General features: G+C 39.7%; 1 protein-coding gene and 1 long non-coding RNA gene across 4 annotated transcripts in view; one reads left to right on the forward strand and one right to left on the reverse strand.

The window, feature by feature from the left end:
• IL16 (interleukin 16) overlaps positions 1–9,872 on the reverse strand; it is a 39,779-nt gene extending 29,907 nt beyond the window's left edge. Inside the window, exons 1-2 of the mRNA XM_040569757.1 lie at positions 9,857–9,872; positions 5,178–5,580 (exon numbers count right to left, since the gene is read on the reverse strand). Of these exons, the coding sequence (XP_040425691.1) occupies positions 5,178–5,546 (369 nt within the window). The 5' untranslated portion in view covers positions 5,547–5,580; positions 9,857–9,872. The remainder of the gene's footprint in view (positions 1–5,177; positions 5,581–9,856) is intronic.
• Positions 1–14,100, forward strand: part of LOC121075956 — a 37,643-nt gene that overhangs the window by 7,670 nt on the left and 15,873 nt on the right. For 2 of the 3 annotated variants that reach the window (XR_005823268.1, XR_005823270.1), the window contains exons 3-5: positions 5,212–5,269; positions 7,450–7,587; positions 12,082–12,189. This is a non-coding gene — a long non-coding RNA (uncharacterized LOC121075956). Of the gene's footprint in view, positions 1–430; positions 973–5,211; positions 5,270–7,449; positions 7,588–12,081; positions 12,190–14,100 lie in introns of those variants that run through there. The other variant, XR_005823269.1, reaches the window with a different exon arrangement.

Here is a 14,100-nt window from a genome sequence, read left to right on the forward strand (position 1 = left end):
TAGACAATCAGAATATTAGATGTTACAGACAGACCTTTCCACCCTTCGTTGGTATGTTTTTCTGGGAGCCTGTGCAATGGCCCACGTTTTGCAGCATGCACTATCTTAATAAAACAGCTTCTTTCCCAACTTGCTCTGGGCATAGCATGGTCCTGATGTCACAAAACAGGAAGACTGGGAAGACAGAGCAAATAGAAAAAGGGAGGAGAAAACATAAATGTCTAAATAAATACAGTCTCCCTTACTTGCTTTGTTTTTCCATCCTTCCCATAGGCTCATGTTCAAGACATTACAGTCTGTTGCCATAACACTTGTCCTGGTACTGAGCAGCCAACTAACTGGCTTTTGCACAAAGGCGAGTTAATAAAAATAATTCTTGTGACGACCGAGAGAGAAAATGACCTTTTGCTTTTTTCCTTCTTCAAGCAGACGGTCAGGGACCAAGGGGAGCAAGGACAGAGAAGTTTCTAGAACCAAGAGGAACCATTCAGTCAGATCACTTTGGATCTAATGTTTGTGTAAAGAGCCATCCCTTCCATGTTACAGTTTATTCTAAATGTTTTTTCACCCCTACCATCATCCTCTGTGGCTCGTACCTCAGTGCTTCCCAGACTGCCCACAGTGCAGGGAGGAGAGCCCACTGACTGTAATGGAATGCTTCTGGGAGCGTCTCTCATACCCAGCATAGACTGCTGTTCTCTGAAGAACAAGTCGATATTGTCTACTCCTGTCCATCCTTCCTACAACTGACAAAGCCTCAGAGTTTGTAATGACATGAGCAGGCAAGGCTGTCTTCAAAAGTGTTTGCTTTGTCAGTACATCATGTATCAGATAATTTCTTTTTCTTTTTCTTTTTTTTTTTTTTCCCTTTCAGGCCAACTGAAACTGCTGAGTTTGTGAGAAGCAAGCTATAAAGGAGATCTGCTTATTTATAAATTGACAAGCTGGTTTTCCAGCTCTGTCAGTGCCAGAGTAAGTACGCCTCACTTTAGAAGCTAAGTGGTTCAGGAGCTGGCTGAATGGATGATGCCTGGGTAATGCCAGGTGCTGTAGGCACAATGAGAAAGAGTCAATATGAGTGAATCTTGGAACACAGAACCAAATGAATTAAAAGACTGTTCTCATCATTGTTAGCAGTACATTTAGAGAAGGGGGGAAAAATCATTGCTATTTAGAATATATAATGAAAGTAGAGGAGATGCATTGAAGAGGATAAGAGAGAGTAATGGATCAGACTGAGATATTCTTTCCCAGGTACAATTTTACAGCGTGTGAGTTATGTGCTATAAGATTTTGATCCAGCTTTTCTTTGCCTGGGTGTGCATGGTTATGTGTTATTTGCTTTTATTGCTTTCCTGTACAATCGGTCAGACAGAAAGAAAGAAATTGTTGGGAAGTCTATGAATTAATGGCCCTTAGGTGTGTCATCTATACTTGCCTTTCTGCTGAGCAACATGTAGGTGAATAAAGCTGCTGTTGCAATGCACAAAATGCACTGGGGAGGCAGAGAAGGAAAAAAAGGAAGAATGTGGTATTTGATAGGATGCGTGGAATAGTTAACTAATGCGCTTTGCTGTAAGTCTGATTCCTTCGCTGCTCCTGGCTGTTGCTTTTTCCTCCTCTTGCTTCACTTGCTTTGAAGTATTTTATAGTCAAGTATACATTTTCTGTTTCCTCTTTTCCTGTCTTCATAGTTCTTTCTTTTCCCTTTTCCCTTTCCCTTTTCCCAGATTGCCTCCTGTCTTCTCTGTTCTCTGCATGTCATAACAGCTTTTCTGTGACAAAAAAAAAAAGTGACTGGAAGGTAGGACTTCAGCAGGAGAATGACATATCTATGGCAACAGTGTAGGCTAAAGTCATGGAAGGGCATAACCACTAAGATTTGGTACACAGGGCCCTATGCAAAATATAATGGGCATCTTTTGTCAGGATTTGAATGTCCAAATGTCTCAGGTAACTGCATAGTTTACATGGATGTAGCACTCACTGAAGTTTTTGCCTTGAATGTAATGAACCACTCAATAGATGTTGATAGGCTCCTACTTAAGTCTTGTTTCAACATTCTTCCCTTCCACCAAAGAGGTTATAACCTCACTATGGATGACGTGTCAATGACAACAGGTAAAGTTGTCTGTCCTTTACACGGTGACTGTGCCACCATGCCATATGCTTTTGGAAGGAAGTTGCTTAGAAGATGCAATTATAAACTGAATCCCTGTCTTCTAGTCATAGAATCATAGAATATCCCGAGTTGGAAGGGACCCATAAGGATCATCAAGTCCAACTCCTGGCACCGCAGAGGTCTACCCAAAAGTTTAGACCATGTGACTAAGTGCACAGTCCAATCGCTTCTTAAATTCAGACAGGCTTGGTGCAGTGACTACGTCCCTGCGGAGCCTGTTCCAGTGTGCGACCACCCTCTTGGTGAAGAACCTCTTCCTGATGTCCAGCCTAAACTTCCCCTGCCTCAGCTTAACATCGTTCTGGCGGGTCCTATCACTGGTGTTTACAGAGAATAGGCCACCTGCCTCTCCACTCCCCCTCGCAAGGAAGTTGTAGACCGCGATGAGGTCCCCCTCTCAGCCTCCTCTTCTCCAGGCTGAACAGGCACAGTGACCTCAGTCACTCCTCATATGTCTTCCCCTCTAGGCCCTTCACCATCTTCATCGCCCTGTACTGCCACACATCATCACAATGAAAATGGTAGTCAGTGTCACAACTTTTAGCAGCATAAACGTTGGCTACGAATGCCGTGGTTAAAAACAAAAATGTGTGTGTTAGTACAAGTCAGTGCTTGCACTGTGCTGTGGGGTCAGATGGTGGAGGAACAGTGACATCACTTTTCAGTCCCATCCCGATCAGTGCAGTATGGTTTCTGTAACAGTGAATCCCATGCAATTGAGAGGGTATGGATCAGAGAGATACTTAAGTTTTTGAGCAGTAGAGAAGAACTAGTATCAGGAAGACTGATGCTCCAGGTTCCCCTTTAGCTCTGCAGAAGAGAGTCTCAGGGAGCAGTAAATCATGCTGCACTTTTAAACATTCTTCTCTACTTCCAGTGTGACAGAAAACATTAAGTTATTCAGTTCTGTGGGAGTTATTAGCACCTTCAGAGTCATGCTTAAGGCTGCAGGCATTGGAAAGCAGAAGAATAATGGAATAATCTCAGCAACACCACAGAAAGAATGGAATCAATTTTCCTGAACAAAGACAAGGACCCTTTAGCTCTGAGTCACACATCGTGAATTTCTGAAGTGTCACATGGACTGAAGAGAGTGTGGTACATTAGAACTTGAAAAATAGTTGTTGACTCCTTTCTTAGACAGAGAGGTTTTAAGCTTAAGTTAACACACATGGTATAGAAAGATTGCTATGCCAGGCTTATGCCGTATGGAAAAAAAAAAGATCACTGCTTTCATAATATAGGGCAAAACCTCAGCAGCAGTGGTACAGGGTAAGGTCAGCGTAGGAGTTATCATATTTAGCATGCTGAGATAAGACTTTAGAGTTGCTGATCCATGACTCTTAAAGGTAGGAATATTAGCAAGTGGCACCTGAAGAACTTTATATTGCTATGAGAGCTCTGGAGAAAGAATTTACTGTGCCTTTTGTCTATAGTGGCAGTAAGCTACCCAAATGCTGCCAGAAAGGCCTGGGTTACTGACTGGTTTATGTCATCCTCCATCCAGGCTCCTGACCCACCCTGTTCAGTGACACTAACATTCCAACCTAAGAGAGGATTTATACCCTCAGCAGTTGTATTTTACCTGTGCAACAGCATTAGTTATGAGACTTACTCTGTTCCCCAGATCCCTATTTGAGCTGCTTCCCAGCTATAAAACCAAATGATCTACACTTAGAGTCTGCAATAAGATATTGAGTAGTTTCACAAGCATATGGATCATGACAGTTACTGGAGCTTGGCATATTTTGGAGGTATGCAATCAATCAGACTGCAGCAGTTGACACACACCTAAGAAAGTGTTTCAGGCTGTGATAAAAGAGAAAAGGGGAGAATCCACAGAGGCCAGCTCCTTCTTTACTCACACATAGAAATCAGCAGAGTGCATGTGAACTGTTTCCAAATGGGAGGAGGCTGTATGGTTTTGCAGGTGACTGAGTGTATTTTGGGACTTTGGTCAGTTCCACCTATTTATGTTCTCTGTCAGAATGCAATAGGAAGTTAGCTTGTTTTTGTCCTCATTCTGTGGTTTTGCCAAGGGGCTAAAATACCTCCTCACCTGAATTCTGTCCTGCTGTAGTCTTTGTAATATTGGACTGTGTGCTGTGATCATCAGAAAGAAACTCAAGAAGTAAGGGGAGATTCAGATTTTCAGTGCCACTCTGTCTTTACATGTAGAGGTCTGATTTTAGTCAATTTTTACAGAAGGTAAGTACAATAGAATATGTAAGAGAAATATTATAGGTGAAAACCTTTTTTTTCCCACATAAGCCACTATTTGCATAGGTAAAAAGCATAAAATACTGGGTATTAGAATGATATTAGGTGCTGGAAGGACACAGACTATTAAAAATCATATCATAGTTGCAGTGACATCCCCCTTCCCCCTCACACCAACAGGTAGACAGAAAGTGAACAAATAGGATATGTCACAGAGAAGCAACTTTCTAAAGGCATCCAAAATACATTGCCTAGACTGAAAAATGGTTTGGGGGTTAAAATAGTTGCTTCTTGATTAAAGAAAAATGGAACATTTACATCTCTAAAAAGATGTAAATATTTTCTTTAGAAAGTGACCTCTTTGGTTTGGAGCCACCACTACCTCCTTCCTGAATCAGATGGAATCTGCCTGCTGAATCTCCTGCGTCTTTAACAGTGTTAATATAATTTATGCTCACATTCATTTTCCTATAGCGACAGTTTTGTATTTTGAGCTGAGTACATATTTCAAGTAGGAAGCATCAGCTGTGCTAGTATGAATACACTGAGGAGTGACCAATCAGTCACTGATTTCAGTAGAACGTTAATCAGCAGAGTGTAACAGCACAGCTGGGAAGCTAATACATTTTCATGCAGTTTATACAGAGCAGGAACACTGCAAGCTCATAAGCTCTGAAAAAGACAGACGGAATCCTGTGTTCCTGAGAAATATGAATTAACCCATTTAGGAATTACTGCAATAGGAGACATTACAATATAACACGCTGTTGCCTACCTTGATGAGTAACTTTCTTCTCATGTTGTTGCAGTTCTCATTTGCTGCAGCCTTGGACTGGACTACGCTGGTGATCACACGTGGAGGATCAAGTGGGCTGTCTTCTGTCTCTGTTGTGCATTGCAGTTGTGTTCTAGGGCAGCAGTCAAAATCCTCTTGACCCCAGCTAGTAGAGATGTCAAAGGGATCAGGGCATTTCTCATCAGGACTTGACCCATCATCACTGTTTTTGGCATTGCACAATATAAGTGATCTAGAAATGGAGCGAAACTTTCTTGACTTCCTGTTCCCAGCATTGCTCTTTCGATCCATCTTCAGAGAGCTGGTGGTGCTGCTCTTTTTCCTATCGTTCTCCCACTTATGTGGCATGATACCTTCAATAACTTTCTCCGCTTCTCTGGTGCTAAATATCCTCAAGGAAAGGAAATATAAAAAGTAAGTTGTAATATACCCCTACTTAATAACCTACACTACTGAAAAGCCCTAATGAATAAATTGAATCAACAGAGCCTTTCAGTCTGCTAACAGCCACGTGATATCTCATGACTTGCTAATTCTGTTTCTGTGCAGTGCTCTACTAAATTCTCCTTCACCTTTTCATTCTCTTCCCATGCTCCCCAAGCACAATGGAGTGCTTTTAATAAATGTTTTTGATGCTTCCATTGTACTACTGCTTTATGGCTTCTGCTGAATTTGCATGTTGAAATCCTAGATTGAAAAGGAAGATACTTTAAAAGCATTATTCTGTCCTGCTAACATTACTTGAAAAGAGGAAGCTCCTTCTGAAGTTTGATTCATGAAACCACTATAATTCAAAGATTAATCAAATTGTCGAGGTTAAGTTCTCTGCCTGGCACATCTGATTTGTAAGTGGTTTAGCAAAAGTAAGATCTTAGCCGTGAGAGAGTAAGGAATGTCAGGCTGCTATAAAGCTCCTACCTTCACAGACCAGAACTCACTTAAGACTTTGCATTTAACAGTAACAGAGATCCAGTGAAGCACTTTAGATATGAATATCTGATTAAGGATTGAACTTTATAAAGGATTACAGCTCCAATACATCAATCAAAAAGTGTCCCATTACAGAAATGGTTTGCTTCAGCGTATGATACAGCATACCAAATTAAGAGAAAATGGAAGAAATGCTATACAATCAAAATGTGACAAGTTGGAGCTTTTGTAAAATGAAAAAAACGTAATGAGCATGTTAAGATAGCAAAGGGGAGTTTTGTTAAAGTTGTTTCCTTTTTCTCTCAGAAATTGTGTGGAACTATTTTGTTAGGAATTTATTGGTGTTAGAAAAAAATCAACGTGAGGAAGTCTAAATGAATTGCTTTGGCTTGCTTAATTTTGATTATCATATTTATTACAAAAGACATTCTCAAGTATACCACTGAGAGAAAACGGTTGTACAGTGTGCTACAAACTGTCTGGTTTGGGTTTGATGCAGAATTAGGTGGGCACATATGCACTTTTTGCCCAAAATGGTGATACGGAAATAGGAGAAGGCAGATTTTCTAAAGGCTCCTTACAGCCCTGACAAGAAACATAGGCCTGCAAATTCTAGCCAAACCAGACCCATATTTATAAATAAACACAAGACAGCCATATAATAAATCCTAAGGATTATATTTTTTGCTTTTTTCATCTCATACAAATAACCAGGAAAAAAAAAAAGGAAAAAAGATGGTAAGCACTATGTGGTTGGCTGCCTGTTTAAAGGAGCTATATGGCATTCCTGGAGAAGTACACAATCCAGTGTGAATCTGAATTTGGATTTATAAAAGAAAAACCTTGGAAATAGCTCTTCCGGGAGGAGAAAAGAGGTCCCTTTTTCTCCCAGGGAGTGCACTCCTTTCTGATGTTTTTGATAGGTAATGCTCCTGCAACCCTCAATTATAACTTACTTCTGTCATACCAGTCATAACATTGATCTGCTGCCTGATCTCTCTCTTCCAAAATAAAATCCCCAACACTTCAGAAACTCCTCAGGATTTCCAGAAAGACATGGTGCCATGGCAAAGTTGAAATTTTAAAGTTTCTGGAGAACATGTCAAGTTGATCAAAACCATTATTTTCTGACTCTCTCCTGTGTGTCTTTGGGAGCCTCCCTGCTGATGTGGAAAAATATGACCCCACTTTACAGGAATATTGGTACCAAAGTTACTGGGCTCCCAGCCTTCCCCACACTGTCATGAGGAAATCTTTCAGGGTCAAACTAAGTTAGTGTATTTTCTTTAGTGCACTGAATGTTCTTTTTTCTTTTTTTCAGAATTCCCCCTCTTCTTATGAAGACTTGCAACCATGTCTGAATGCAGCCACAAGTGTGGATGGAGGACAACCCAACAGCACAGCCACGCTCCCTTCCTGTGATGTACAGCTCACACTGAAATAAAGGACATCTGAACTTGTATGTAAGGATACAGACGGGATGGGGAAAGGGTTGACATGGAATTCAGCTTTAACAGATGGACTTTGTGGTTGACTTGTGATCTTATTTCGTTGAGGTTAATCTCCCTTTCTACACTATTGAGAGAAGCTACTTCTCAGAACTTATTTTGAAGTACAGAGATGAAAAGTGCAATGATTTTTCACTGATTACATTAGTTAAAAGATGACTGATACTACTAATATATTAAGACTTTCAGGGTTTGGTGATTTTTTTTTTATTTTTTATTAAAAAAAAAAAAACACCTTTTTAGTGTTTTGGTTAGCACAGAACTTTAGTATACCATAATAGGTATGAACTTAGTTTCAATTTTGGGGTTGAGAAATCTCTGTTAGAGTCACTAATATATTAAGAATTTTATCTTGTAAAGCTTGATATTGCTTTTCCTGTACGTCTGAAGGTATTTCAGAGGAAGGAAAAAATGTAATCTGGCCCATTAGACCAGAATGTGGACTTGAAAAAGCAATAGGATGGTTAGGATGAGGGGAACTTCATGCTTTGCTGGTGATGTATTAAGGTAACTTCTTCAAGTTTCTACCTCATCACCTGGGTAGAAAGCAACAGAACTAACTTGCTGAAGGTCTGTGGATTGCGCTCACTTGAAAGTCTATAGAAGGGATTGTTGTTTCTTTTGTGATTCTGGCAATCACTATTAGATATTAGCAATAACACTGTCAGAAATGAGCCCAAGTTGCACATTCATACCTAAACAATCTTGCCTATGGGAGAAAATTAGGAGAAATAGAAATCCTTGAATGAAATACTATGTTGTGCAAATACTAACTGCACTCTTACTTCTGTGAAGAGAAATAATTAAAATAAAAATAAAAATCACAGCCATTAAGCTCATGGGTAAGCAGAGGACTTAATAGCTTAATGGTCAAAATACAGCTCTCTGGAGACTGGCAGGATAGAATAAAAGATGGGGGGAGATGTGGGAGGCCTTTCTCACTGCCTGAAGCTGCTGAGCTGAAGAGCATCAGGATCGAGCACTGCCATCAATAGTAAATGCTTCAAAAGGTGCCTCTGACTAGTGCTAAGCATCTGGGATGCAGGGAAAACAGAAGCACCTGTTGACACAGGGAAGGAAACATTGCTTCCAGTGCACTCTTCCATCCCACCCCTCTGCAATTCTCCTGAGAAATTTTACATTATAGAGAGAGAATTTCTCTTTAGCTCTGCTGCATCAGCTACTTCCTCGTCCTCCTTTGAGCTTTATTCACTCAAAGACCAAATTTAACCCTGAATGACTTACCTAGTATCTCAACACAGTGGCTGCAGTGAAAATAAGCCCATTAGACCTGAAGATTTTCAGTTAAATGCTTGCTCTTGCTCTAGGGATTAGATTACAACCCAGGTCTTTAACTAAGGCAACATCCTTTCCAGAGCTGCTGATTCAGGGTTGCGTGAGTGACAGAAATATAGGAGCCACCAAAAACATATTCTATAAGTTTTCCAATAAAAATATCCAGAAACACAATGTTACACAGAAAACAATATCACAAGTGCTGGAAAAGCTTTATGATTAATTACCATATTACAGCAAACTGAATTCAAGGTATTGTGGGCATGGACAATTACTTCAAAGTCAATTCTCCAACCCATTCATCTTTACCTCCTGTGCACTCACTGCTTGTCATTTTCTCTTGCCATTCTTATACCTTCAGCATGCCTGATGGAAGTTGTCTGTGGTTTGTAATGCAAACCAAATGTTCCTTCTGTTTCTTTTTTTTTTTTTCCCCAAGCTTTATTTTTCCAGCTTTAAATCTAAAAAGTCCTAACTCAGTCTGCCTTCTGCAAACAAAGTACGTGATTTGAGCTGTGCTCATTTGGTTCAAATTTTTGGTTGATATTAAACCAAGCATTTACAAGATGTAAATAATCTGGTGTAGCTCCCAGATTGAATGGGAATGCACTACTGTTAACCAGACAATAGGAAAGTTAAAGCTTCTTTACTAGCAAGAGCAAGATGAGTTTTACATTACCAAGTGCTAATAGCGTGATACCTTGCATGCCTTTTTAATCTAGATCTTGTGATCTTCATCAGATTCGTTACTGAGCAGTACTATTAGAACTGAACTGTTGCAGATGTCAAGGATTTCCAGGCAGCAGGAAGAGCAAGAGATTTGGAAATTCTCTAATAAAAGAGCAAGAAACTCTCTGAGAGTTGAATTTACAGTCAAAAAAAAATCAGTAATTGTAAAATAAAAATTCAAAAGGACAAACTTACAACAGCGAGGCAGACAAACCTGACTCCTGCAGAAGGCTGTTCCTCTTCATAGGCCTGGCAAAAAAAGACAGAGTGAATAATTGAAAACACACTCTCGTGGCGTCACGTGACTTGTTTTCAGTAATTCTGCTCAGTACATTGGAACGGAGCTATTGTTTCCTAATTGAAGAAAATGTCAGCAAGGATAGATAAACAAAAGCAATGGGATGCTGTATTGGGGGAAACTTTCCAGCAAACTTCCAGTTACCCAAAGGCGCTACTCCATTTAAGGGGTTTGTGTAATTTATTTTTATGCGTCGCTCTCTGGTCCTAGGATTGATGGGGTTCAAACATGTTGAACCTACAGGGGAGCATGGGGGAATCTATATTAATCGAGGGCAGGATTTGCTGCTGGGGGCTGAGATGGCAAGCATGTTTCACACAATTTTTTTCAGATATTTTAAACATTAAGCTAGTAACAATTTCATAGGCAGCTTCTGCTCCAGGAGCAAAATAATAATAATAGGAGCTACTTTTGAATACCAATTCCTTGTGTTTTTCATCACAAAGTGTCATGGTCCCTTTAACCTGCTAGTTTTTAAATACTCTCCCCTTCATGGGCTAGACTGCACCTTTGTGATCCAGCCTTATCAAGGACTCAGAAAATTGTTGCTCCTTCCATGGAGTATGTGGGAAATGAGAACTATGCCACAGATTGCCCATTTTCTCAATTGCACCTTTAATATGCTGTGAAATAAATGGTTCATAGTCCCTTCTATTATTATGGCAGCTCCTCTCACCAAAACGCTGCTTGAGTTGCATCCACTGTCAGTGGTAGGAGCAGACAGCCACCTTTTTGCCATGTCCCTAAGCGTGCTCAGCTGTTTTTCATTCATCAGTCTGCTCTTCTCTGCCTGTCGATCCCTAGCTCTGCTCACACATTGATGATTAGCAATCTTGCTTCAGAAACCTACTTTCTCTCAATGGCGTGACTGCTTTCAGGGGAAAGTAGGAACAAGTTACATAGAGAGTTTGTAAATTAAAAAAAAATAAAAATCTCTGAGACAGCTAATGCTAATTTATTGAAATAGTGAGACCTCTTTGGAATGTTCTCACAAACCATGCATCCTGTACTTTTCTGGAAAATGTAAACAGAAAGCAGAATTTTACATTCAGACCTGTCCGGTCATGGAAATGGCCAACAAGAGTGTTTAGACACCTGCTGCCCTTTGCATTATGAGGCTTGAAGATCCTGGTTTTATTGGTCTCTCACTAAACTCTCAAAAGAGAGAGAGTTTAAAAAGGGTTGTAAAAATTTTGCTGACATGGTCTCATGTTTAGTGGTCTCCTGTGACTTCTAGATAAAATTTGGACTGTGAAGGCAAGCATCTGCTCCAGGAGAATGACATACTGGGACAAAAAGTGAAGCTGAAATTTCTGCTTTGTACAGCACCTACAGTAGCCCTGAAACTCTCTGCCCCTGATAATAGAATAGTGGTTACCTTGTATTTTAAGTATTTACAAAAAGAAGAAAATTTGGCATTATTTTCCCAGCTAATGGGTTTTCAGGTATTAGTTACCCTAGGGAAATATGTTATAAAGGACACAGTTTTAACTTGAATCACTAGATGACAATAAACTTTACCACAGTCTTTTAAATACTAATCTTTAGAAGAATCATGATTTGATGCTGAGTAGTGAACAGTGGATATCAAGTAGCTTTCCTGGAAAGGTCAGAAATAGGGATGTGATTTTCTGTTTTAGGAAACAGTTCCGCACTGTGTTTGAATAGAGAGGATATTGGCCTTCTATATAAAATGGAATTTTATAAGTTCTAGTACTGTGAAAATGAAACATCATTGAGGCAGCAGAGCCACGTACTGTTTACCATTTAACTGTCTTACACTGTAACACACACATGTTTTTGTTTAGCAATAGAGAACTCATTCATGCAAAATCTCAACAGTCCCTGTATTTTGATCCAAACTGATTGAGCTGGAAGCTCGAAAGGATTGGAAAGCTTTTTTTTCTTTTTTTTTTTCTTTTAATTCCCATTGTCATATGCTATTGCATTTCCTGACTATGGGCAGAATTCTGTAGTTCCTAAGCCACTGGGAGTTTTGTTCGTTCAGAATCTGGACTTCTGCCAGGGCCAGCAGCAGAAAAATAAATATCACAAGGAGGGGCTGCTTTTTCTTGATGTTTCACTGTAACCTTTTGCAATTTTTGCCATCTTCCCTGTACAGTAATTGTTCAGTGCCCAGTGGTGAACAGAAAAGCATGTTTTAAGAAGCCGTAAGGAAAAGGAGAGAGGGAGAGAGAAACTCTGCTGCGCCTGCCGTGTTGCACTAATGGTATGCTTTGATATTGGATCTTGTGGTCAATCTTCATTACATAGCTCAAAGTTATCGTACTAGGAAAATGCCAATGAACACTGATCAGAGGCTGGGATTTTGTTTGAAAAGACTGAAGTGATGTGAACTCTCTCTACAGAAAGGAGCTGAATCGTTAAAGGTTTATGAAATAATAGTTACTATAGGGAAAATCAGCTGGGTTTCTTTACTCTCTTCTCATGTAAGGGACAGGAAAGGAAGAATGCAATAAAATGAAGAGTTCAAATAAATAAAAGGAAATACTTGAAATCTAAAGCATAATTATTATGAGGAACGAGAAGGTAGAAATTATTAGGTCTTTGAAGTTAGCTGTTTTGCCTTTGATTTCAGTGGGACACAGATTTCACCCCAAGAGGTGAGTAGATTAAAAAAATAATAACTGCAGTTAAAGGAAATAGCATGCAGAAGGGGCAGGAACTGTTGCTTCAGAATAAAAGTCAAACAGTACCATTCACAGGTAGAGTGATACTTCTGCCCTGGGGTAGCATCCTAGTTACCACAAAGTGGAGACACTTTTCTGAGAAGGCAATAGAGGAACCATTGAATTTATTTTTTTATGAGAGTTCTCTTTTGCCTAAACTCAAGATGTGTCTGGAACCACAGCAGATACAGGAGCTGATCCTTCCTTCCCTTCAAATTATTTTCCAAATCCAAAGATTTGGATTGTAGAGGACAAATTTACAGACTATTCAGTACCAAATATTTTGCCCGTTGCTACTGGTGATAACCTTTTCCAAAAAGCAACATATAAATTTAAACAGAACATTTGCACTGGGCAAAGCAAATCTAAGTGATGATGGAACTTAGCCTCTGTCCTGATCCCCTCCCAAGTCCAAGCAGTGCTTGTGTTAATAGGAGAGAAAGCCAATAGTTTGAGGTGTTCTAGTTTTTGTCCTGTCCTTACATTGCTCAGCAAACTGATTAATTAGTTTTGCCTTGAGCACAGTCACAGTTTTCACACATTGCCACGTTCCAGACAACAGCTACGTTGCACAAGACAGTCTTTTCCCTCATTGCTGCTAAGCCAGGACTGGATTAGTCATCTCTGTCTTGGGTTTTGCAGCTTTCACTCTGCCCTTCCATCCATCAAAACAGAGCAACATAAGAACTGGCACATTGCGTCACCCTATAAGCACAGTTAATCCAGTATTTTCTCCAGCAATGGCTAATAGCAATTGCTTCAATACAATTACCTTGCAAAAAAAAGTACTCAAGAGGTAACTTGCTTTCAGGAAGAGTTTCTTCTGAGTGCCTTGTTGATAAGAGTAGGCTGGCTCTCTGAGGTTTTGTATGAATTCCAAAACTGTTGGAGCTTTTTACGTTATGACTGGATAGTATTGTTTTAAGAGAAGCTACATGAGGCCATAATGGATAAGTACTGCACTATGTCAAATTAGGTAAATCTCTTTCTAATTCTTTTCATCACTTAGTACCTGCTTTTGCCAGGAAGCATAAAGGATTTTTCTTCTACAGATGAAATGAATCTTGTGTAGTGTACCTATAATCTACCCATTTCTGGCTCCCATTAAGTTTTGATTACCCAGAGGCAATGAGTTTCATGTGCTACCTAAAAATATACTTCTTTGTAATTGTTTCAAATTTGTTGCCTCTAAAATTTGTTCAGTTCTTGTACTAGGAAAAATACCCTGCTCTTCAAGTCTTTGTAGAATTCTTTTCTCATTTATCTCTGTACTGATGTCATCCTCTATTCTCTGCATACTTTTATCTTTCCTTCCTCTGCCCTTCTTTTCTCTCAGCTTCATGCTGCTCTCATATATTTGGATCTCCTCCTTTTTCTTCAGATCCTTTTTTAAAATTGACTTCCTTGTGTGAGCTTTATTACCTGACTCTTTCATAATGGTATCCAGTTCT

The sequence above is a fragment of the Cygnus olor genome, chromosome 11 (genome assembly GCF_009769625.2).
Source record: "Cygnus olor isolate bCygOlo1 chromosome 11, bCygOlo1.pri.v2, whole genome shotgun sequence".
NCBI classification, from domain to species: domain Eukaryota; kingdom Metazoa; phylum Chordata; class Aves; order Anseriformes; family Anatidae; genus Cygnus; species Cygnus olor.